The sequence below is a fragment of the Poecilia latipinna genome, unplaced genomic scaffold (assembly GCF_001443285.1).
Source record: "Poecilia latipinna isolate Pla-1442-1.1 unplaced genomic scaffold, P_latipinna-1.0 Scaffold2295, whole genome shotgun sequence".
In the NCBI taxonomy this organism is placed as follows: domain Eukaryota; kingdom Metazoa; phylum Chordata; class Actinopteri; order Cyprinodontiformes; family Poeciliidae; genus Poecilia; species Poecilia latipinna.
The window spans coordinates 50,072-73,891 of record NW_015114911.1 but is presented as its reverse complement, the minus strand read 5'-3'; the positions used below and the strand labels follow the sequence as shown (position 1 = coordinate 73,891).

At 41.8% G+C, this 23,820-nt stretch overlaps 2 protein-coding genes across 3 annotated transcripts; both read left to right on the top strand.

Moving 5' to 3' along the window:
• Positions 1–192: 192 nt before the first annotated feature.
• Positions 193–9,190, top strand: znf319b (zinc finger protein 319b). 2 transcript variants are annotated; one of them, XM_015018596.1, is made up of 4 exons: positions 193–807; positions 2,288–2,331; positions 3,142–3,278; positions 3,355–9,190. In XM_015018596.1, the coding sequence occupies exons 3-4, from the start codon at positions 3,274–3,276 to the stop codon at positions 5,189–5,191; spliced, it is 1,842 nt and encodes a 613-aa protein (XP_014874082.1). In that variant the 5' UTR covers positions 193–807; positions 2,288–2,331; positions 3,142–3,273; the 3' UTR covers positions 5,192–9,190. The 2 variants fall into 2 exon arrangements, with proteins under 2 accessions (XP_014874082.1, XP_014874081.1); XM_015018595.1 differs by lacking the exon at positions 2,288–2,331.
• A 767-nt stretch (positions 9,191–9,957) lies between these two features.
• On the top strand, positions 9,958–21,274 carry csnk2a2b (casein kinase 2, alpha prime polypeptide b). Its single transcript, XM_015018598.1, has 12 exons — positions 9,958–10,920; positions 11,255–11,366; positions 14,654–14,755; positions 15,636–15,686; positions 15,797–15,856; positions 15,968–16,051; positions 17,278–17,388; positions 17,791–17,892; positions 18,020–18,120; positions 19,263–19,411; positions 19,515–19,594; positions 20,652–21,274. Exons 1-11 carry the CDS (start codon positions 10,817–10,819, stop codon positions 19,589–19,591), a joined length of 1,053 nt encoding a protein of 350 aa, XP_014874084.1. The 5' UTR covers positions 9,958–10,816; the 3' UTR covers positions 19,592–19,594; positions 20,652–21,274.
• The last annotated feature ends 2,546 nt before the right edge of the window (positions 21,275–23,820 follow it).

Below are 23,820 nucleotides of genomic sequence, written 5' to 3'. Positions count from 1 at the left end.
GTGAGAAATAGGATGGTAATCATTCTGACAGGAGTAATAGTTATTTGGCCTCTTTTTTATTTTTCACCTTAGTTTCAACATTTAGGATATTTACCTTCAACTTATTTTCCCACTGTGGTACAATAAATGAGATTTCTATTCTATTCTATTCTATTCTATTCTATTCTATTCTATTCTATTCTATTCTATTCTATGTTTTCATAATCTCAAACTGTATGATCTAACATTGTTTTTCGCTTCAATTTGAACAATATGCTTACTGGCTAATTGTACCAAATTGGTTTTTAATTGTTAATTAATTTATTGTTTTAATTGTCAATTTACAGGAGAATGCACACCATGCCATTGTGACATTGTGTGACATTGTCTCGGGTACATACGACAATAAACGTGAATTGAGCTGAATTGAAAGCCATCACACACACCATGCCCACTTGTGTGTCTTCATGCCAATTAACTCTTGTGTGTTCATGTTCCTGTGCGCGGCCAGGGGCTCCGCAGCTAGCCCTGAGCTAGCCTCTAATTGATAACAAAATCATCGTCTTCTCGCCAGTCGAGAGGATGCATCGTGAGCCCGATAAATGATTCGAAACGGAGCCGTTAAGGGTTGATACGGGACAGTTTAATGACCCTACATTTTCGGCCCCCGGCTCCTGGAACCCCAGCGCTTCAACAAGGCGAGCATCAGAGCTCCGTCTGCGGATGTAAAGAGGAGACGAGACCCTCCGGTTAATTTATTTTTGGGGAGCAGCTAACCTTCGTCATATTGAACCATGATTTCCCCTTAGGATTGGCAGAAAGCTCCAGGTATGTAAATGTGTTTATTTCCCTGCCGTTAGGAACGTGTCGCCGTTGCTTTCGCTTCGCGGTCGTTGTGTTCCCGGGGCTAACCCGGTGTTGTGCACAAACTAGCACTCATGCCAAAAAGAGAAGCTACATCGTAGAAGCACACAGATGAAACGAAGAGCTCTTGAAACAATAGTTTGAGTAATAATGTAGCATTTGTCTCTGTCTATACAGCACTAGACAAAGAATTTGAATCTTCAGTATTTAAACGTAACGCTCTAAGCTGCGAGGGAGCTGTTTATAGTAGGGATGCGTTTTCCAGCACAACACCTGGCTAATGTTTCCTCTGTGGCTCTGTTAGCAGGTGGCTAGGCTAGCGGGCTATCTCTCCCTGGTTACCCTGATCTTTGCCTGGAGACTTAAAATTACGTTACGATGCGCAGACTCCGTTCATCAATTTTTTACCGCGAATCGTCCAACATTTGGAATTGTGTAAACACACACGTACGAATTGATTTTCAAAGATAACATTCACCCTTTTAAAGTCATTCGATTCCAGGTGGTATTGACTTCATTTGTTTAGTGTTTTTTTCTCTCAATAGATAAGGCGCATCCCAGAGAACACTTATGTTTGTGGCACTTTTTTTTTTTTTTTGCACCAATTTATATTGAATTTAATACCATATACTATATCCCGTGCAGCGAATCACAGAACTGGTAGAAATTAAATTTGCTTTATTATTATGTAGTTTAGTATTGTTTATTAACACCATAAGACACCATTGGTATTCTCAATGTATTTAATTACTAAATATAAGACTCAGTGTCGTTTTTAGTACAAATCAGTCCAGTAAAAATGCTATTTAGAAACAATCAGATTCAGGCCAATTAAGAACATGCATGGGGGAATGGTGGAAAGAAACGACTCTCTTTTAACTACAAGAAATTTGCATCAGAAGAAGGCTGAGCAGGTGATATCATCTGCCTTGACTGGATGTGTTTTGGAGAGGGTGTGAGACTGATGCAGATGGTTTTGCAAATAATAGCTGTCAAGAGAAAGAAGAAAAACAAGATGGGAACAATAACGACTAATCAAGAGTGAAATGAAATGTGTTGGGGAGTGGGGGAAGAATGCTCACAGATTACTGTCCCCTATTTGTCTATTACATCCTAATGATAAAGAATTATAGTAGTATTAGTACCCTAGAAGTAAAAAACACGTAGAGCACCAGTTTAGCTACGTCACTCTGACACGGTATTTGCAATTTTGTCAGCATTGCATAAATGAAAGGGAGCAATCCTGCAATTAAACATATTATTTAAGCATTTTTTCATTGTTTACTCACAGATTACCAATATAAATGCTACTGTAGTGTCAAAGCACAGAAGTCTGTGTTTGACATTTTCTGGAATAATGGATTTATAAGAAAATTCACTGAAATATTAATTTGATGTTGTTGTGTCTCATGTTCTGAACATCCCAAAATTGTTGCATATTCAGGTCTGCTACAGAACCAGACAGGTTTCATGCCTCTTATGGAGAAGGTAGAAAATTTAATCGATGAATTTATGTGTCATTCCAAGTCCAACATTACATTTGAGTAAGAAAAAAACAATCACATTTTAGAAGATGATGTTTTTAACTAAATAACCAATAGTTTAAAAAAAAGCTACAATATTAGCTATAATATTGTAGCTATAATAATCCCTACAAGTTCATTACTTTAAGTCTGCTTATAGAGCGGTAGCATAAAGATTATAAAACTCCATAGATTAGTTTGAAAACTAAAGATTACATTGTTTTGATGGTCTTCTGTTTTACTGCTTCTCTTTGTTGTGTCTAAATCAGCAGTGTTGATGTGTGTCAATGTAAAAATTCATATATTATTTTTTTTTCTTTTTTAACAAACTAAGAACAGGAAAGGTACACAATACTTTTGAAACATCATGTTGATATTGCAGCTTTTTAAATCATCAGTTGCCTCCATAGTCCGCCCGTCTGTTTAAGGAAATCGTGTTGTCTGCACTACATTAGATGTGCCCCTTGTGTGTACCCCTACAACATGCCTGCCAACTGGAGGTCTGTCGGTAGAAATAATATTGTGGTGTTTCATCAGAAGTCTGTGTGCACTGCACGGTCTGCCGCAGCTGCTGTAAAACAAAGATTGCAACATTACTAAAGACCTCTAAAAGATCAGGTTGAGCTAAAGTTTCAAAGACTTCAGGCTAAAGCTGAAAAGGGATTTCTAAAACAACTGAGCAATGTTTTTCATTAGAGTGTAGTTTCCTGATAATGTATTATGAGTACTGTGTTTCTTCATGTGGTATTTCTGACAGTTTGTGTCTTTCTTCCAGATGTAACTCAAGGATAAAGTGAAAGCTGTGGATTTCCTCCCACCCCCCATCTTTCCCAACATCTGCTTTTCTTCAGTGGATTCCAGTTTAAGCCTTCAAGTCTCGGTCACAGCTCCTTCGCCGAGCTAAGAGATGGAGTGAGTTTTTTTCCCCTTCACACATTCAGAAGCCTGTGGCCAATTACTCAAAATGTCTCTCTCTTTCCCTCTTTAGCTGGTCCACTCCAGCTGCCAAACTGAATCCGTACTCGCGAGCCCGCATGACGGAGGCCTGGCAGCAGCACGCCGTCGCTCCGCCTCCGGTTGTCCACACCATCCCAGCGGGAGCTGAAAACGCTTTGAGCTGCGCAGTGTATGGGATTGTACTGCAGCCGGACGCCTCATCGTTGCAGCAGCATGGAGGTGGACAGCAGCATGCGGGAGCTCAACAACACGCAGGCGGACAGCAGGGGCAACATCCTTCTCAAGCCCAGCAAAGCTCTCTGCAGGTGGGAACAGAGTCGGGACACAAGTGTGGGACGTGTGGACACGACATCTCCCACCTGGCTAACCCGCTTGAACACCACTGCATGGTGAGTCAGGACAGGTCATTCCAGTGCACTCAGTGTCTAAAGATCTTCAATCAGGCCACAGACTTGCTGGAGCACCAGTGTGTCCAGGTGGAGCAGAAGCCGTTTGTGTGCGGAGTATGTAAGATGGGCTTCTCCCTTCTTACCTCGTTGGCTCAGCACCACACGTCGCACAACAGCAGCAACCCCATGAAGTGTTCCATATGCGAGAAGACGTATCGGCCGGGCTCCTCCGGGAACACGACACCCACGTCCTCGAGCAGCTCCCAGCCGTCCAGCAGCGACGGGGCATCGGCGAGCAGCAGCTCGTCCATCTTACCTTTCCCCTCGGCTCGGGACCGGCCGTACAAGTGCTCCGTCTGCCAGAAGGGCTTCAAGCACCTCTCGGAACTCACGCGACACGAGAGGGTGCACACGGGGGAGAAACCCTTCAAATGCGACACGTGCGACAAGGCTTTCAGCCAGTCGTCGCACCTGCAGCACCACCAGCGGACGCACAGCAACGAGAGGCCGTTCAAGTGCGCCGTGTGCGAGAAGAGCTTCAAGCACCGCTCGCACCTCGTCCGCCACATGTACGTTCACTCGGGCGAGCACTTGTTCAAGTGCAACTTGTGCGAGCTACACTTCAAAGAGTCGTCGGAACTGCTCCACCACCCCTGTCACCCGCAGGGCTCCCGACCGTTCCGCTGCGCCACGTGCGGGAAGGGGTTTAAACGGCCGTCGGACCTACGGCAGCACGAGCGCACGCACTCCGAGGAGCGGCCCTTTCACTGCGACGAGTGCCAGATGAGCTTCAAGCAGCATTACGCGCTCGTGCGCCACAGACGGACGCACAAGGACCCCTCTGACCGGCCTTTCAGATGCAGTTTGTGCGACAAAGGCTTCATGCAGCCCTCGCACCTTCTCTATCACCAGCACGTCCACGGCATGGACAACCTGTTCAAGTGCGCCTCCTGCCAGAAGGAGTTCAGCCAGTCAGGAGAGCTCCTCAGACACAAGTGCGGGGAGTCGTCCAACTCCTCGCCGGACAAGCCGTACAAATGTGACGTCTGCGGGAAGGGATACAAAAAGAGCTCCACCTTGCAGCGCCACCAGAACTCCCACTGCCAGGAGAAGCCGCTGAAGTGCTCGCTCTGCGACCGGCGCTTCCTGTCCTCCTCGGAGTTCGTCCAGCACCGCTGCGACCCATCCAGGGAGAAGCCCCTCAAGTGCTCTGACTGCGAGAAGCGCTTCAAGTACTCGTCGGACCTGAACCGCCACCGGCGTGTGCACACGGGAGAGAAGCCCTTCAAATGCGACCACTGCAGCAAGGGTTTTAAACAGCGCGAGCATTTGACCAAACACCAGAGCACGCACTCCCGGGAGGGCCAGTTCAAGTGCGTCTGGTGCGGAGAACGCTTCAGTGACTTGGGCTCTCTGCAGGACCACACTGTGCAGCACACGTCCGATGGAGACGGTTACAATGTGCCACAGTGCATGTGAGCCATGACTTTTTTTTTTTCTTTTTTTTTTCCCTGAATGGACAGAACCATCAGCGCTCCACCCACAGGCTGTTTATGAACCCAAACATCACTCTCGTTCAGGGCAATCCTGGGCTGCAAACCGTTTTCAGATTTCTTTGATCACAGTAAATAGGAAACTCTGGGTCTGGTTGAACAGTCAAGAAAAAAAAAAACTCTCCAATTTTCTTTTTTTTTTTCAGTTATACTGTGAGACAAAAGCTATATTCAGATTTGTTTAGTTTTGTAGCAAAACTAAACTTTGATGTTTTAAAGAACATTGGACAAAAATTACATTTAAACTAGAGATGGATCGATTAGTCAAACAGTGATTAGGAACAGCCAATGGTCTTATCATTCAATGCTACTGATCTAGAGCTGGACAATATATAAAATCCCACTCTTAATTACAAAATCAATCTGGGTAATATCACAATCACAAAGGACCATTTGTATGCAATATTTGATGCATAAACTGGCATAGTCTTGGAACCTCTTCCTTTTCTGTGTAATTCAAAACTATCAAACAGCTGTTAGCACATTTTATTTCCTGTTTCATATGATATAATGGTTTGAGAGGAAAACTGGAGTCAATAGTTAAAGCCCAAATATCGGTGTCAGTCCAGAAAAGCTTGATTGGTGCATCTTTAATTAATATGAATCTTTTGTATCCCATCGAATCATAGATTACTTATTACATATAAATCATGTCAGTGAGCTAAAATACAAAGCTAAGTTAAACTTAATTTCAAAAACGTGTAATTGAACAAGTTGAAGATGATTTAAAACCTTCAAGTCACGTCTTGGACGATTTAAAATCCCTCGTATTTATTTAGATGCGCTGCAGAAAAAACGTGTAATGTCTCCTTTATTTTCATAAAGGATGGCCTGGCATTTTCCATCAGAAAATATTTCCAGTTTAATTCATTCTTTTAGGAATCTTCTTGAGTTAAAAGAAGACTGTTCAACTGGACTCTTCTCTTTTCTTCTATATCTTGGTGTTTTATTTGGCCAACCCATGCTCAGTGATAGCACTGTGGAGGTTAAAACGGAGATGTATTCGACCGCTAGCGCCGCTGTCAGCCCTCTTCTGGTACACGACTACTCTGAAATGTTTGACTTTACACATTAACCCCAAACTATGTTCAATAGACATTCAATTTTAAACTGTTTTCCCATTCTGCTCGTGTGAACCTGACGGGACCTCAAAGCGTTGGCGCTTCAAAACAACATTGAGCATCCACAGCAAAATGTTATCACTACAAGTCATTCAAACATACTTGCTGTTTGCTACTAAAATATGCGTTTTAGTAATACGAGTGGATCCATTCGATCCTCCTAAATCACTTACTGTTTTTCGATTTAATTTGTCCATTATGCCTTTTTTCTTTCCCTCTTTTTTGTCCCGCTTCTCTCTCCACAGTAAAAAAGGAGAATTTCCCACAGTTATGATGAAAAGAGAGTACACCCTCCTTCAATTCTAGAGTTTAAGCTGTTGTCATTAATTAAACAAAGATAAAGCAGAAAAACCAAGTGCACATCACGGTTCAATCACCCGTAACAGTAATGATGTCAAAGCTTTTTTTGTGTCACTGTATCAATCCCACAGAATGTTGTTGTACTTAAAGCTGACATACTATCCTTGGATTTCTGCAAACACAGTGCCGTGAATGATAGCTCAACCTCTCTACGCTGGTCTTGTCTGTGCAAATTACTATACATTTTTCCCAGCTCATTCAGATGCAATGTTGTAAATCTTGTTGTTCCACAATTATTTTTTACAGAGAGAAGAACTATTCTTCTTCAACCCTTTCAAAAAAAATCACACTTCAGTCTTTTCTAACTATCCTGTCAGGAACTTTAATTTGCTAAATGAGCCCTGTAGAGTCTGAGATGCAGCTCTTAGATTTTTGTGCACTTTTTTTTTTTTTTGAGCACTGCACAACCAGACGCTGAGGTAAATCCTGTTTGGACACTAACTTATGGAAACTGCTGTTTCTTTCTTTTACGTTGTCTGCTTCACTGAAGAACAATGGACTACAAATTATGCTGTAATAAGAAGTTTATGGGCAGCTTCCATTTTGCCATTGTGTTAACTTATTTTTTCACTTTTCCATTTTCACTTCATCTTTTATAAGTAACGACTGTGTGGAATCTATGTGAAATTAGAGGGTGTACTTTCTTTTTATTCTGACTGGAGCTTCACATCTAACTCTGTGTATCTTTATAGTACCATTGTGAACCTATTGTCACATTCAGGTAGCAGAGGACATGTGCTCCCCATGTTTATTTCAGCTGCTGCTAGTATTACTGTACCAGAATATGATGCTGTGCCATGTAGGGTTCAGACTTTCTACAGAACTGAATTTAACCACCAGTTAAAGTCCAAATGATTCAATCTAATGAAACCTGCCAGTTTAGACATATATAGAATTACTAATATATTTCGATTCATTGTTCTCCTCATACTCCTGCAGAGGTCAGTGTTGTGGGATAATATGAACTGAATCCTCTCTCTCAGCTTGTACATATGAGCCAAAATGATTGGAAATATCAGAAGTTGTTTTTCTGAAGATTTTTCCAAAATTTTTTTTACTATGTGAAACGTTTCGACAAATGCTCCCTCTCTCTTTTTTTTTTTTTTTTTTTTTGTGGTGTTTTTCTGATCTGTGTAGTTTTTTTGGTGCCAGTATGTTACCGGGACTCTCAAAGAGAAACCTTTGTGAGAGACTGATTGTGTGAATGTAAAAACTGTGTTTTAAACAGGGGATTTCAGAGTGATAAGAACTGATTTGACCGTCTCTCCGCCTTTGATTTTTTTTTTTGAAGTTTGTCCAGGCTGAGCTGCTCCTGTAGGATGGTTCTGCCCCTCTGTGCTAAAAGACTTAGGAGTTTGTTCTGTCGTTTCCTGTTGAGTTGTGTCTGCCGAGGCGGGTTTGTTTCTGAATCATCATCTAAAATTGCCACGAGATTGTTGTGTCTCTCAAGAAGCCACTTTGTTTACGTGTTGACTGTGACTGCCTTCGTTTTTTTCTTTATGTGTCCACCCTTCATCTCCTATAAAGTTTGAGTGCAGTATTAAATATATGTTTTGAAGACTTTTCTACAAAATGAGGAATTGAGTCCATTTCAATTCAGCCTTAAAATGTTTTGCTTTATGCCTCGTCTCTTAATCATTCAATGTAAGAAAGCTAACCATGAGTCCTTCTTTTATTACTTTATCGTTTTTGCAGACTTTGAGGACGAGTTTGACTGTGTTTTTATGGTTTGTGCTTGTTTATTTTGATATCTAGATCTTTTTATTACATTGCTATAGTATGTGTTTTGTGGGAGTGGGAGACCAGGGCCCCTTGGGGTTGGTTTAAAATTTAAAAGTGTGCATTTAAAAGCTTTTTATATCCAGAAACACAATTCATCTGTTCAAAGCCAAAGAACTCCAGTTGCTATTGTCTATATTCTTTGTTTTGGAGTATTAGAATATTCTTGCAAATTCTCAGAAAAACAAGTCTGTCCTTCATATGTTCTTGGTAGAAAAGGAAATCTACTCCATAGCTATCAAAGGGAGTGAGAATCTTCTTTATAGGCACAATTCTAACCTCAGTTATTACTGGTTTTACTGGAAAAGAAAAAAATACCATCACCAGTTAACCCAGTCATGCCCACTTTAGTACCACTAAACCCCGGCCCCGTTAAACCCTGATGTTTTCCTCCTGTCTGCATGCTTGCTGTTAGTATTTGTGTTTGCTTTTTTTTTGTTCTTCTCCTCTTCCCAGCCCTTTTCCTTCCTGTTTTATAGCGTTTTTTTTTTTTTTTGTTGTTTTTTTTTTATTGTTCTGTGGTTTATGTGAACGACGTTGAAGAGAAAACTTGGAAAAGAAAAAAAACTTTGTGGCATAGTACAGTTCATTCTGAGATCATCTGTATGTTTGTAGCATCCATTTACACAGAGCACTAACAAATAAAACTTTTTTTTCATTTATAATTCCGTGAGTGGTGACGTTATCTGAAGAAGATTCATTTAGGTGGCTTTGTAACTTTTTTAATTTTCCTGGAGGTTTCAGTTTTTAGATTTTTATTCATATGCATTACTAATTCAAGAGAATTCAGAGTTTAAAAAACATTTTCTAATTAAACAACTAATTTTGTCATGTTGCTCAGATATCAGTACATGGAGTTTATCTTAATCATAAGCATTTTATAACTTAATTACAACTTTTTGTACTTGTTTATTTTCCTATAATTTAGTTTATATAACACTAATTGTCAATAAATGTCATTCCACAGCCCATTATAAAAGCTGTATATCTACTTTAAGTTCCAAGAGCTGAATAATTAAATTATTACATACTATTATTATATTGATAAGCCTGTATGTAAATATATGTATTGACTTAATGTATCATTGAGTACTTAACTGTTAATAATTCATAAGGTACATCGTAATAAAAAAATTAATTTGTTCATCACGGTTCAATTTCATATTATTTACAAATTGATCCGGTTTTTAATGGGTCTGTTGCTATACTTGAAACAAAAACCTGACTCTTTAGCCTTTAAAAAGAAAATAAAAATAAATCATGTATCAAGAAATACAAAAATATATTTTCTAATTTATATAATTGTGTTTTTAATATATGTACATCCATTGCGACACATACAAAGAGAATAAATACGTGTTTGTTTTTTATGTTACACAACCGTAGTCATTTCCTGTCACCAGATGGCGCTGTGGCCTTGTTGACACTTGACGCATGGCGCAGTCTACCCCGGATACCAGCGGTTTCACATCCCGGGTATCTCCCTCCCTCATGCTCCTCCTTCACCCGCTCCGCCTCCCTTCCTGCGCTCTCCACCACCGGGGAGGTCCGTAGGCTGCCGAGCTAACTCCCGAAACCCGGGCCCCTGAAGTTTGCGTGCGGCACCGGGAAGAGAAGGTCCCGCTTGCCCCGCACAGCCGCTTGCACATGACGCGGGCTCCGCTGATGTTCGTACCCGGAGCCGAGCGCTCCCCTACGGTGCGACATCTCGGCGCTACCGTGAGCTAACAACATCGATCTTCGCTGCTGCTTCCACCGCCCCCTCTCTGCCTCTGGTCGACCCCGCTACCGATCTGTCACATCGAGCGTTGATTGATTAGCTGGCTCTGGAGCTCCGGGGGCATCCCTCCTATCATCGTCCATCAACCGGTGCAGGAATCCCGATCAGAAGCCTCCTTTTCCCTGCTTCTCTTCTGCCTTTTTTAGGGTCCGCCTCCTCTCTACCTCAGCACCCCCGATGCCGCCTGGTCCATATCCCTGTGTGTAGCACCATCATCTCCTACTTCAATTAAAAACCTTCGTCGGGTCTGTTGCCTTTAATAATCCGATCAAGAAGCGCTTCAAGGCGGCTACAGCCTGCGACGACCCCCGCGGACATCTCTGGTCCTCAAGTCTGATTTTTCCTCTCCTCTCTGCAAACCAGCTGGCTGGCGTGTTCCACTTTCCTCCCACACGCAGCTGCCCCACCGTTCCTTAAATCCTCACCAGCCTCCCAGAGTCGGTCCAACCATCCACACCGCGGCAGGCCTCCGTGACGCCCGCCCCGCGGCGTCCGAGCCACGGGTCCCACCATGCCGGGTCCGGTGGCCGGGAGCAAGGCCCGTGTGTACGCAGACGTCAACACCCTGAAGAGCCGGGAGTACTGGGACTACGAGGCCCATGTTCCAAACTGGAAGTAAGGATATTTCAGCTTAGCTGCATTCATCTGTGTGGAGATTGCAGAGGGGAAAGTGTGGCAGATGGGGGTTTATTATTAAACACTGAGCTGTGAGGGTGTGATGACACCACGGTTGTCCTCCAGTCTGTCTGACACTTCATTCCCCCGCATCTCTGTCCTTTCCTCCCTGTCTGTTGTCTAAATGCCCTGAGATCTGAGCCAGAAACTCCTCATCTCTGGACGAGATTTTGCAACAGAAGAAGTGATTTCACACAGAGCCTAAACAATATATTTATTTATTTTGTGTGTGTGATTTTTGTCACACATGCTGCTCTTCTGTTTGTCTCTGCAGCAACCAGGAGGACTACCAGCTGGTCCGTAAGCTGGGCAGAGGGAAGTACAGCGAGGTGTTTGAGGCTATCAACATCACTAACAATGAGAAGGTTGTGGTCAAGATCCTCAAGGTGAGCAAGTCTCACACTGGTGCAGCTGGAATTAGAAAAAAACGAAAAATCAATTATGAATTCAGAATCATAACATATTCAAATTAAACACTATATAAAAGTGACTTTTTAGTTCAGAAATGTTTTTGCCATGACCTGCACATTCCAGGGGAACATCGCTGACTTGACAGTCACTGACACTCCCCACACGGAGGGTCAAACACAAAAGGTCATTGCTGAAGAAACAGAATGTTCACAGGGTGAACAGCCTGTATCAAACATATTAATGGGAAGTTTGGTGGAAGAAAAAAGTGCAACAGGAGAAACTGATGCATGTGCTTTTTTTTCTGTCAGTTCCCAGTTGTTTGAGTTGTTTTCTGCACCTGTGTCCTCCTCTCGAAGTCTTTTCCTCCAAATTCCTAAGACTTGTTTAAGGTTGACCCGAAGGCCTGCCTCGAGGTTAAAGCAAACACTTCTGTACATCTTTCATCTTTTAAACATGTAATAGAGACTCTTTTGGAGACCGAGTCTTGACAGATAAAAAGTAAATGTCCCTTTGTGATTTGGCACAGACAGGCATGCAGCATGTGATTTGTTTTGGGATTTCTTGGCACTGTTAAAAAAAAAAGGATTTATAAAACCTAACATTGTCCAGATAAGGATGGACTGAAAAACAAAAACAACTAAATTGCTTAAACAAGCCGAATTATTTATTTATTTTTTGTCTGTGTGCAAAATAGTAATTTTGTACTGGAGGATTGCAGAGGAGATGGCTGGACAAATCTGAATGTTGTCTGCAGTAATGTGGTTGATGCTCTGGTTCATCCACATTCCACCGCTTACCTGTGAAAAATTAGATCCTCCAGACAACCGGCTTACTCAGCTTTAGAGATGAGCTGGAATCTCATAGTTCCACATCTGAGGGGTTGATTTGGGTTAATTTAAGTGTCTGATTAGGAATGCCTAATGTGAAGGAGATGTGGATACAGAACCCACTTTATGTTGCTTCTTGCCTTAAAACGTTTAGGGACTGAACTGAACAGTCTCTCCTGGACATACCAAATTAGCTAACTAGTCAAATGGCAAGTAATAAAATCGAGTAAAAATCCAGGAATATATTTTATACGTTACATCCTCATCTTTTGAGGCTTTGATCTCTAATGGTCAGGACATGATGAATTCAACTTTGCCCAGTTTTAGTCAGATGTTTTTTTGCAGAACATAAAACCTGGAGATGATATGTGGGGGTGAGGGGGCTTAAGATAAAAACAAATTAATCCAAAATCTTCAAGATGCCAGACTCAAAGAACCAAGCATTTCAGGAGCCGCCATTTTTACAGCTTGAACAGGAAGTCTTGTCTGTAGTGGCAGTTTTAGCTGTAATTGCAGCCCAGTCTTTAAGCCAGCTAACAAACCTCTCCTGCTGCTGTTGGAAATCCGAGCAGAAGATTGAAAACACAGCCATAGACGATTGCTGCATAGCTGTAGATGTACGCAAATAAACCGACCTGGCTACTACGGTTCTTGTGCAGCCAGATGATTACTTTCTACAAATGTTTTCAGTCTCTAGGTTTCAGTGCTGAAGTGGGTCAGTGTTGAAGGTGTCCTACTGCGCTGTGATTGGTTGGTTGTTTTGCAGATGAACATCGGCAGACAAGGATCTGGGGAGTTTGGACGGCCTTTAATTTAATGATCTGGTTCTTGCAAGGTTCTGCTTGATTTCAGTCCAACCTGACGGGCAAAACGAGTTCTACACTGTTGCTACAAACTAAGTACACCCCATGATTCAACAGCCATCTTCAATAAATAGAAATAACCTGAAGACATTTTCTATCCAACTTCATCAAAGTGCTGTGGAGGAATGAAGACCCGCTCTGCTTTCAGGCACACATCTGACTCCGGCACACGTTAGTGCGCTGCAGACGTTAGGGTTGACTGAGAGGCGTAAAGCAGACCCAAATCATCATCCCACCACCGCCGTGCCTGGCAGTTGGTATTCCAAACAAGCAGAACCTGTTGAGGGTTTTCCTGGTTGTCTTGTCATGAATGATGTCATTTCGCATGCCAACTGAGGGATTCGGAGGCTGATATGGAGCTCTTTGGTGCTTTGCAGTTTCGTTCAGTTTTGCACTTTTTAATTGTTGATGTGAATTCGTTCAGAGATGGACTCCTGGGAGGATTGACAGCTTTAAAAAAAAAAAAAGTTTTCCACTTGGAAATACTTTTTCTCACTATCGAACGATGAATTAAAAAAAAAAATAGATGGGAAATTACTTTTCACATTTTCCAGATAGATGATCAGCATTCATTTCTTCTTTGTGGTGGTTGTTGATGTCTCTCCATCTTGGCGTGGTGTTAGCAAACAACTGTATGCTCTAAACCAGGGATGGCCAAGTCCAGTCCTCGAGAGCCACCATCCTGCAAGTTTCAGATGCATCCCTGCTTCAACACACCTGAATCAAATGACTGGCTCGTTATCCGGCCTCTGTAGAGCTGATCCCGGTCTGTTGGAGTAAGGATACTTCTAAAACTTGCAGGGTGGTGGCTCTCGAGGACTGGACTTGGCCACCCCTGCTCTAAACTAGCAAGATGCCAAACTTGCTCCTGCTTTTGTAAAGACGCTCACTAGAGCTAGGCAAGATATCACACATTTATATTGCCATTACTGTGTCAGTCTGTGTGATTTTAGTGTTGCAAAGAATTCTGTGCAGTGCAGTTTTTGTTGGTAATTATAATCCAAGTGTCAGGAACGTACGATTTTCATGCAAATAATATATTCTGCTTGCTGGATGGAGCCTCTGTGTCCAAGTCACCGAAGGCCGTAGAATGTTTTGGAAGCATCATAATGAAAGAGTAACAATGAGTAAGGAAATGGGCAATTTTTCTCAGCTCATTGTAATATTTAGCAATAAAATTGTCATTATTTGGTGGTCCTGAAGGGGTTATTTCTTTAAAATAACCACTGAAATAAGCTTCTGTGCTGCTCCGGCTCCCGTTCAGCCGCAAAGATTACAAGATAACCCAAAAATAAGCGGAGGTGTCTCAGCCGAGAGGCGAGGATTAGCCGTCAGTCAGTTAAATGTGAGCGTGGAGCTGAAGGAGAAAGATGCTGAGGAGAGCAGAGAGCAGCAGTAGCAGCAGCGCTGAGGAGAGCAGCATCAGCAGATTCCTGAAACTGCATGTTGGCAAACATTCCTGCTCTCACATATTAATGTAATTTTGCTTCTTCGTCTCCCCATCTGAGGCTTCGGCGTTAAATTGTTAATTTTTTTTTTTTTTTTTTTTTTGCTTTTCATCCATCAATTCAGCCTGTCAAGAAGAAGAAGATCAAGCGAGAGATAAAGATCCTGGAAAACCTGCGAGGGGGGACCAACATAATCCGCCTCGTGGACACAGTCAAAGACCCGGTGGTAGGCCAGCTCGTCTTATGGTTTTTTAATATTTATTTTTTTAGTGGAAATACAGGGCAGATTAAGAGTTGGTGTTGGGAATGGAATATTTGAGTGATTTACAATTTTGGGGGTTAATAATCAGACATTTTGCTACTTTTGCGACGCACCAATATGATTTTTTTCAGTCGCCTTAAGCTTTTAGAGACATCAGTTTGTGATGAAATTAAAACATATGACATCCATAAAGAGAGTCTTCTTGTAAAGTAGTACTAACACAATTTGATGTTAAAGTCACTGGAGATATTCTGTGTGGAAAATAAGATGACCGTTTAAGCTTGACTATTGAGTTACTTGGAAACTCGCCTTGCTAAGTGTGTTTATTTTAAGTTGTTTTTTTTTGTATTTTGAGGACAAAACGAGCATTTGGGCTCTGAAATGCTTTCGGATGACATTTTCCAACTTAGACAAAATTTTATTTTTTCCAAGAACTGGAAAGCTGTTGAAAGACAGATTGCTAAACAAAAACAAACAAAAAAAAAATACTTTGATATGTTGCGTGTTTTAGTTGGTGTGTGCTTACAACAAGCACATTTCTTTGCTGCTGGATTTGGTCTAAAACTAGGGAACAAGAACAAGCGAACTTGAACTTTTTTGTTCAGAGCGAAAATATTACGAGGAGATCGGGAAGGAAGGATGTTTATTCATGCTCTGGCTCAGCCGGGACGTTCTGCAGCGCTGCAGCAGGATCCCTTTTTTTGTGTGTCTGTTCCTGCGAGCGAACCGGGAGCAAGAAAATGATCATTTAGGGTTTATAGTTTTGAGCAGTTTGATTGAAGCGGAGCTTCAGCAGCTTCTGTCTGTTTTTCTGACTCTCTGTCTCTCTGGTGGCCACACGCAGTCGAGGACTCCGGCACTCGTGTTTGAATCCATCAATAACACAGACTTTAAGGTACAGTCTCCGCCTCCCTTTTCCTCTTGACGCCGTCGCCTTTCTGCCGTTCTTTAGTTAGATTTTGCTACAGCGGCCGCCCTGATGCAGCTTTAGCTCCATCTCTGCAGGAGTTGTACCAGAAGTTGACGGATTATGACATTCGTTTCTACATGTACGAACTACTGAAGGTGAGACGTGTTTACTACGCCTTCCTCCCGCCTCCTCTCCGTTCCCTCATTGAGATCAGATCTCAGTTCCTCTCTTTTATTTTACTTCTTATTTCCACGTTCCACCACCAGGCTCTGGACTACTGTCACAGTATGGGAATCATGCACCGCGACGTCAAACCTCACAACGTGATGATCGACCACCAGTTAAGAAAGGTAGGTGGTGCTTTAAATAGCCTCCCATTTGTTTTCGTTATCCCCCCCCCCCCCCCCACACACACACACACACACTATGATTATTATCTGTCATCCTCCTGCTGCAGCTCCCGGTTTATTATCCTTTTATTGTGTTCCCCCCCGCCCCATTTTGAAGAGGAGAGGGTATCGCATTAATGCGAGCTTTCAGCCCTCGTGTGGGTGCATTTGGAGTTGGATTATTAAAACAACAGCGGAGGTCGTTTCCATCTGAATAAACAAGCTTCCTGTTGTTACAACAAACATTTTCCCATTTAATGAAAGTCCTCGTTTTCTCAATGTGAGCGCGCGCCTGAAAGAACAGACGCCGTTTGAACAAACGCTCCAACTTTCCGGGGTTTCAAAGTGTCCTGAATTGTGGATAAAGTTTCCTGAGAAGTGCGTGGAACCGAGTCTGCTGCATTTATCAAACGTAATAATTGCTTTTTCAAAAGCGGTCGTCTGCAAAGGTGATTTAAAGCAAGAACTGGGTGCAGAAACTGAGGTGAAAGATATACATGGCTGCTTAAATAAGCACCTGTGCTCGCTAAAATTTAGTCAGATGTTCCCTGGCAGGTTTGAAAGTCGCCCACAGACTTTCTGTGGCCTTCAACAAGCTTCAGGGATATTTCTGATCGGATTTTTGAGCTCCTCTTTTGTAGAATTGGTTCATCTACATGTACAAACATGTAGTCCTGCTTTTTTTTTTTTTTTTTTCATTATTCCTTCCACTCTGTCCCACCGCATGATGCTACCACCAACATACCATTGCATTGAAAGCCTCAACTTGTGACTGTAGATTATTTCCTCTAGATATTGCCTTTGTGGTTAGAAACTCCTTCCTTTGAGTGTTTCTGTTCTTTTCTGTCGACTTGTTCCCTCAGAGTGTTTTTAGTACCAAACAAGATTCAAGTTTGTAGAATTTGGTGGCAGTTGTTCTTCCTGGCTTTATCCGCTTTTTTAACGCAGCAGTACAACGTGGCAGCGTGTTGTGATTCAGCACGTTGCATCTCATTGTAAAGGTCTGTAGGGTTTGAACAACTGGTGGCGACTTTTTAAGGAAACTACTGGAGATTTTAGTCCTCGGTGAGCAAAGACATGAGTTTGCTTTCTCCAGCAGGGGGCAGCAGATGGACGCAGGAGTGCTGCAGCTGCTGTGTTCGTTTGTTGCTCAGCAAAGGACTGATTCTCTTGTGTTTCCTCTGCAGCTACGCCTTATAGACTGGGGGCTGGCAGAGTTTTACCACCCGTCCCAGGAGTACAACGTCAGAGTGGCCTCTCGATACTTTAAAGGCCCCGAACTTCTGGTGGACTACCAGGTAACACCGACCTGAAACCAAACATCCAGCTCATTTATAAAATACATTTACAAAACAACAGGTCTGCCCAAAGCTCTTTACAAAATGCATAAAACCAAGACATTGGGAAAAAAAAAAAAAAAAAAAAATTAAGACCTTCATAAAATTAGGGCTATTGAGGAGGATGTCGACTGAAACTGGGCCATTGGGTTTTTGAGAAAACGTGTTTTAGAAAGAAAGAGACTTAAAGCAGGAAGTAAATACGTCTGCATGCTTTGTTATCTGCAGGTTGTCTCAACCAAAGTGGGTTTATCTGCGAGGCAGAGCTGATTTGTTTATTAAATTTAGACTCTGAGTCCATATTGTCACACAGAGTCTGATGCCTCCTGTTCTTTTTACCAGCTGGGTCTCTTTGTCTTGCAGATGTATGACTACAGTTTAGACATGTGGAGTCTGGGATGCATGCTGGCCAGCATGATCTTTCAGAAAGAACCATTCTTCCACGGACAAGACAATTACGACCAGGTACCCATCTCAGTGGGTTGTAAACTGATAATCGAAGGACAATGTTTTTTTTTTTTTTTTTTTAGAAGCCTTGTTTTTAAAAAGTTTATGGTCTGATACATGGACTCTGTTTGGTTTTGGTTTGCAGCTGGTGAGAATTGCCAAAGTGCTGGGCACCGACGAGCTGTTCGGTTACCTGCGGAAATATCACATCGAACTGGACCCACGCTTCAAAGACCTGCTAGGACAGTAAGTCCACGCCGCGTCTGACCGTCCTCAGACTGCTGAGAGGCACGGCAGCTGGAAATGTCCACAAGCAACTCCAGAGACGGCTAGCTGCTCAGGATTAAACACCAGTTGTTTACAGAAAGTGAATGCAGTCATAACCAAAACAAAGCAATACTCTTTCATGTAGAGTGTAATGCCTGAGAACCCAGAGCACAAAATGAAAACTCCTCTGGCCTCCACCACGTTTTTAAATGAGGAAAATGTGTGAAGAATTAACAAAAGAACGACCCTTTAAAAGTGGCGCCACAATCAACAAAAGCTTACTTAAAATGATCTCGAGATTCGGCAGCAATAACTAGAAGTAACTGTTTATCATTTTCTTTATGTTGTCATTCAGTTTGTCTCATTACAACAGTTTAATCCTGCTGAGGTCTGTACTTTGACTAGGCCAATGGAAAATCTTGACTTGTCTTTTTCAGCCATCTTCAGCTGTAGTTCTGCCACTCGGTTTGGTGTCGTCGTCTTATTTTTAGCCCAGTTGGGGCCAAGCTTCAGCTACCAGGTGAACTCTTATTACACTGTGGAAAACCCTCTTATACAAATGTTCAAAGTTCATTCGGTTTTATTCAATGGCTGCAAAGTGCCCAGTTCCCGTGGTTGCAAGACAAGCCCATATTATCACTCCTCCTGTCCCTTTTTTGACAGTTGATACAAGGTGTTCACGCTCAAACATTTGGCTTCGTTTTCCCCAAATGTTGTCGTTGTACTTGGTGGGACATCCACTTCTAAGTATGTCGGTAACTGTATTAAAGGATTTCTACTTGTAGGTAATCTCTCCTCCCCTTGAGAATCATGGACTTTGAATTATTCAGAAATGGCCAAGTGATCCTTCCTAGATTGATGGACAGAAACCATTTCTTTGTGAGGTCGTTGCTGATGTTGTTCCATTGCATTGCTGTCAATACACACTTATCTGCAGCAATGTCTTGCTACACCGACGATGATCAGCTAGTCTGGGCTTTCCACCTGCAGCTCAGATGAGCATCACGACCTGCGAAAAAGAAGTTTAATATTTGACCAATCATGAATGATCTGGTGTAACATTCGTTCAGATTTTTACTGGGCTTTGCAAACGTGTGCATCCTTTATTTCTGTCCATGCAGGCAGAGCAGGAAGCGATGGGAACAGTTTGTGCAGACTGAGAACCAGCATTTAGTGAGTCCAGAAGCTCTGGACCTGCTGGACAAGCTGCTCCGCTACGACCACCAACAGAGACTGACAGCCACCGAGGCCATGGAGCACCCTTACTTCTGTAAGCATCGCATCTACACTTTTCAGTAGTTCACCAAAAATCTGATCTAATTGAGTAAATGTACAAAACTGAAAGTGGCTCCCCCTTTTTTTTGTCCCTGCAGATCCTGTAGTAAAGGAGCAGTCTCTATCAAACTCTGACAACAACATGGTTTCTAGTGGCAACACTACAGCACGATGAAAGGTAAATGTTAATATTACTGCGATATATATTTTTTTTCCTCATTGTGAAAAATGTCAGACACAATGTAAGCCTTTGTTCTAGAGTGGATGTGTCTGATCTTCTGGAAATTGTTGCTGTTCTAAAAGTGTTGTCGATAGGCGATTTGAACTATTTCAGACATTTCCTGGGAGTTGAAGCTGATGACTAACATTTTCTACAGAGGTCTAATTATGTTTTTCAAGAATAGACAATAAAATAAGTGTTTCTTTGTTAAAAGCAGTGACTTAGAGTGTAATGTATTTATTCTGTTTTCACTATTCATTTATTGTTCAACTTTTACTGGTTCAATTTTGGGCTCCTTATAACTAACTTGGCACTCAGAGCCTCCTGTTTAAATTGCTTAATGACTCAGTGGTTTGTTTGTAGGTGTAATCATTAAAATCAATAATCCTTCATTTTTTTATTATTATTATTTTATGTGATTTTTAAAATAATATTACCAAAACTATCGACGTGGTTTAGGAAAAAAAAAGAGAGAAATCAAAGAAATAGTCATTCTTATTTTGGCTGACTGATATTATTCTCCTTAATTTAGCTAAGTTGATATTTGTTTGTCTTTATCTCAATGGAAAGAGAATCCATGCTCTTGAATCATGTCAGTGAGCTCTAAAAAGTTATCACTACTCATTTGGTCTCAGTTGTCATGCCTAAAAGATTTCTCCATAGCTTCTTCCTTTTACCCTCTAGAGGGCGCTATAGGTCAGTAAGACCTATAATACTGGAATAAAAACCTTTCCATTCCCTTCCTCAGTAACACAAATGTTGCCTTACAAAAAAAATGTTGCATCCGATCGCTCATTGCGATGAGCGGTCAGATGCATTTCATTGTTCATGTTTTGCTTCAAAATGGCCTCGGATGCAGTCGACCGCTACTAAGAACAATTCAGCTTTTTGAACAATTTTCTGGATCATCAAGAACTTGATGATCTGTAACACCATCATGATGCCGCTAACGAGCCATGAGGAGTAGAGCCTTCTTGTAATCGATTGCTCTTTTTTTTTTTTGCTCTTTTCACAGAAGTGGAAGGAAGATGGATGTCTGTTACCTCAACTTTGTAACCGCTTGTGTCAGAAACTTTGACGAAGTGTACAGCAACAAATGGCTCAAAGCGACTCGGACCAGTTTACACATTCACAGAAACGTTCACACGGACAAAACGTCAATGCAAGCACACGTCTCCAAACACAAACAGATGCAGAAACAAACACAAAAAAACCGCCCTCCTCTTTCTTCTCCTCCTCTGTGTCGGTTTGTGATTGGCTCGTCCTGGTTTCCTGTCTGGCAATCTGATCAATGACCTTGAAGCTGCTGCTCCCCACTCCTTTGACTGCTTCCTGTCCCGTCCTGTCTGGGTCTCATGTAGGTCAACAAAGACATTTAAAGTCCTCTTGTTTGTCATCCTTTCATCCCCCATTTTTATGTTTCCTTCTTAATTGACTGCATCAGCATGGAGAATGAACAGGAGGTCTAATTTTCATTTTATTTTTTTTCTTTCCCTGCCCGTCTTTGCCTTTCCATCTTCCTCCTCCCCAACAGGCGTCTTAGCACTACTCCAGATCTGATGGCATGGTGGACTCTCTAGATAATATGATAAATATAATATTAATGACAAATAAATGATTTTTATTTAGATGAATCTATTATGTTGTAAGTGGTTTTATTCCTCCCGGGCGATAATTTGTTAAAAAGACGACGATTTATTTGTTTACAGAATGTCTAAATGTGGTGAAAAAGCTCAGGTTGTCCATGTGAGGCAACCTTACATGCAGTTTCTTTGTTTTGGTTAAACCTGGATTGGACATGTGGACTAAAAAGCCCCGTTTTAAATTTGCTTTCTTGTTGTGGAGTTGTGAGGGAGGGGTGCTTTGCGGGACGGGAGCTTACGAGGCAGAACTTTGGGTAAATAGTCGGCGCATTTGTGAGCGGGCATTGAGGGACCCTCGAATGTCTGCCACAAGAGACTTTAAGGATTTCTCAAACATGCATGAAAGAACCAAAGCGACACTCCAGGTATGTTTGTGATGAAGAAAAGACATCCATTTTCTTACACCCTTGTCCCTTATTGGGGCCGTTGCTGGTGCCCATCTCCAGCTAACGTTCCAGACAAGAGGCAGGGTCACCCTGGACAGGTCGCCAGTCTATCGCAGGGCAACACAGAGGCAGACAGGACAAACAGCCATGCACACACACACACTCACACCTAGGGACAATTTGGAGAGGCCAATTAACTTGACTCATGTTTTTGGACTGTGGGAGGAAACCGGAGTACCCGGAGAAAACCCACCATGCACAAGGAGAACATGCAAACTCCATTTAGAAAGGCCCAGGCCGGGAATTGAACCCAGAACCTTCTTGCTGCAAGACAACAGCTCTACCAACTGCACCACTGTGCAGCCCAAGAAAAGACATTATAACTTGATATAGAGTTAAAAAAAAAGCCGATTTTTACCTAACATTCCCAACATCATTTAAAAAAACAAAAAAAACAGGAAATAACTGTAGATGTTTTTATTTATTGAGTTTTGAGTTTTCTCTAATCAAAACAAGTTATACATTTCTCAGGTATACTCATAAATAACACGCTCTAATAACTGGTTAAATGTCCATTAGCAAGTTGCAGAAAAATGAGATGCTTTTTGTAGTCTTAAACAAGTTCCTGACATACTGCCTGGATATTTGATGACTGTTCTTAGCAGAACTGGTCAGGTTTCTTTAAATTGGATGGTTGCCTGGTAGGAACCTAGCTGGTAATTATGTCTGATGGGTATACGGTTTATCTTCCGTCTTGACTGTTGGATGCTTGGGATTTGTCTGTAATGTATGATCTCACTCTCTGTTTGAACCCTTTGGTGCCTGTTCTGGATGTACCAGCTCCCTGCAAAATGACTTGTTAACATCACCTCTACTGGTGTGTATGTTTGCAGAGGTGCAGTCAGCTAGTATTTAAGCTATAAAAAAAGAATTGTTTACATTATTTTTTTAGAAATAATCATTAACATGATCAGATTCATTATGACGACTTTTAGACTTGTTGTGTTGAACAAAAGTTGTGAAAATCCATATAGTTTGTCCCAGATTAACGAATAAGACTCTGGACAGTAGATTAGTGATTAGTTGATTCATTTTCTCTCCACAGGTGTGTATGTCTATTACCATTCAATGAGCACAAATCCAAAAATCTTCATCAAGTTGCAATTTTTGCAAATTAAACTTATGCAAAGGTCGAGGATTTTTCAGACCAGGAAAAGAAACTCAAATAATCAACTTTCAAAATTTTCCTCGAGAGTGGTGCAGTAAGCATTTAGGTTGATGTCATGGTTGCAAAAAAATATATATAAAAATTTCCCCAGGGTGGCACGGTTCCCCTGTACAGGTCACCAATGAGCTGTTGTTTTTCTTGATTGCAGCTCTGAGGTATCACCTTCCTGCTTGTGCAGAAACCAGAGCTTCAGCTTCCTGTTGGACAAACTGAGGCTCACATTCAGGTCCACCCTGAAACAAACACACATCCTCTTCTCACATGCACCTAAGGCATGAAACATTCAACAGACGACTAGTCCAATTAGTACTGTACCCTTCAGAAAAACATTGGCCAGCTCTCTGCTGTTCTAATGTAAAAGCTGAGCTGTAGTTTCCACCTAACCTTACACAGCTTTAGGTTGTTTTAAATGAAGTACGCTTCTTACTGACTTTTCCTGTGGCACATTTAATCTCCAAATGACAAAAAAAACAAAAAAACAACAACAATAGGTTCACCTTTTAGGGGTTCTTTTCAGCATGCAACATTAGAAATGTGGATGTTTCGAAACGTTTTACGGTTTTTCTTTGGGCATTTCTTGAAGAACTGTGCAAAGAGTTGATATTTGACTTGAAATTTTCAGAGACTCCGGTGTTGCTTTCTTTTACTTTTATTGAGGCACTCATAGGAAGGTGTATTTCTTTTTGCTAAATTTTAAAACAAAGAGAGATTTTATTACTTTTTTCAAATTACACAATCGTCAGATGCCTGAAGGTGCTACTCTCATCTGTTTAGTGTACATATACTGAAGGACCACTCGGAGAGGAAGAAGCCATTATTTTAAAAAAGTTAACAAAAAAGAAATCTGATTAGTTTACAAATGAACACAGGGGCAACAACATTTTCCCCACATCATGTATCCTGTCATACTGTAAGATGCTTTAAGAA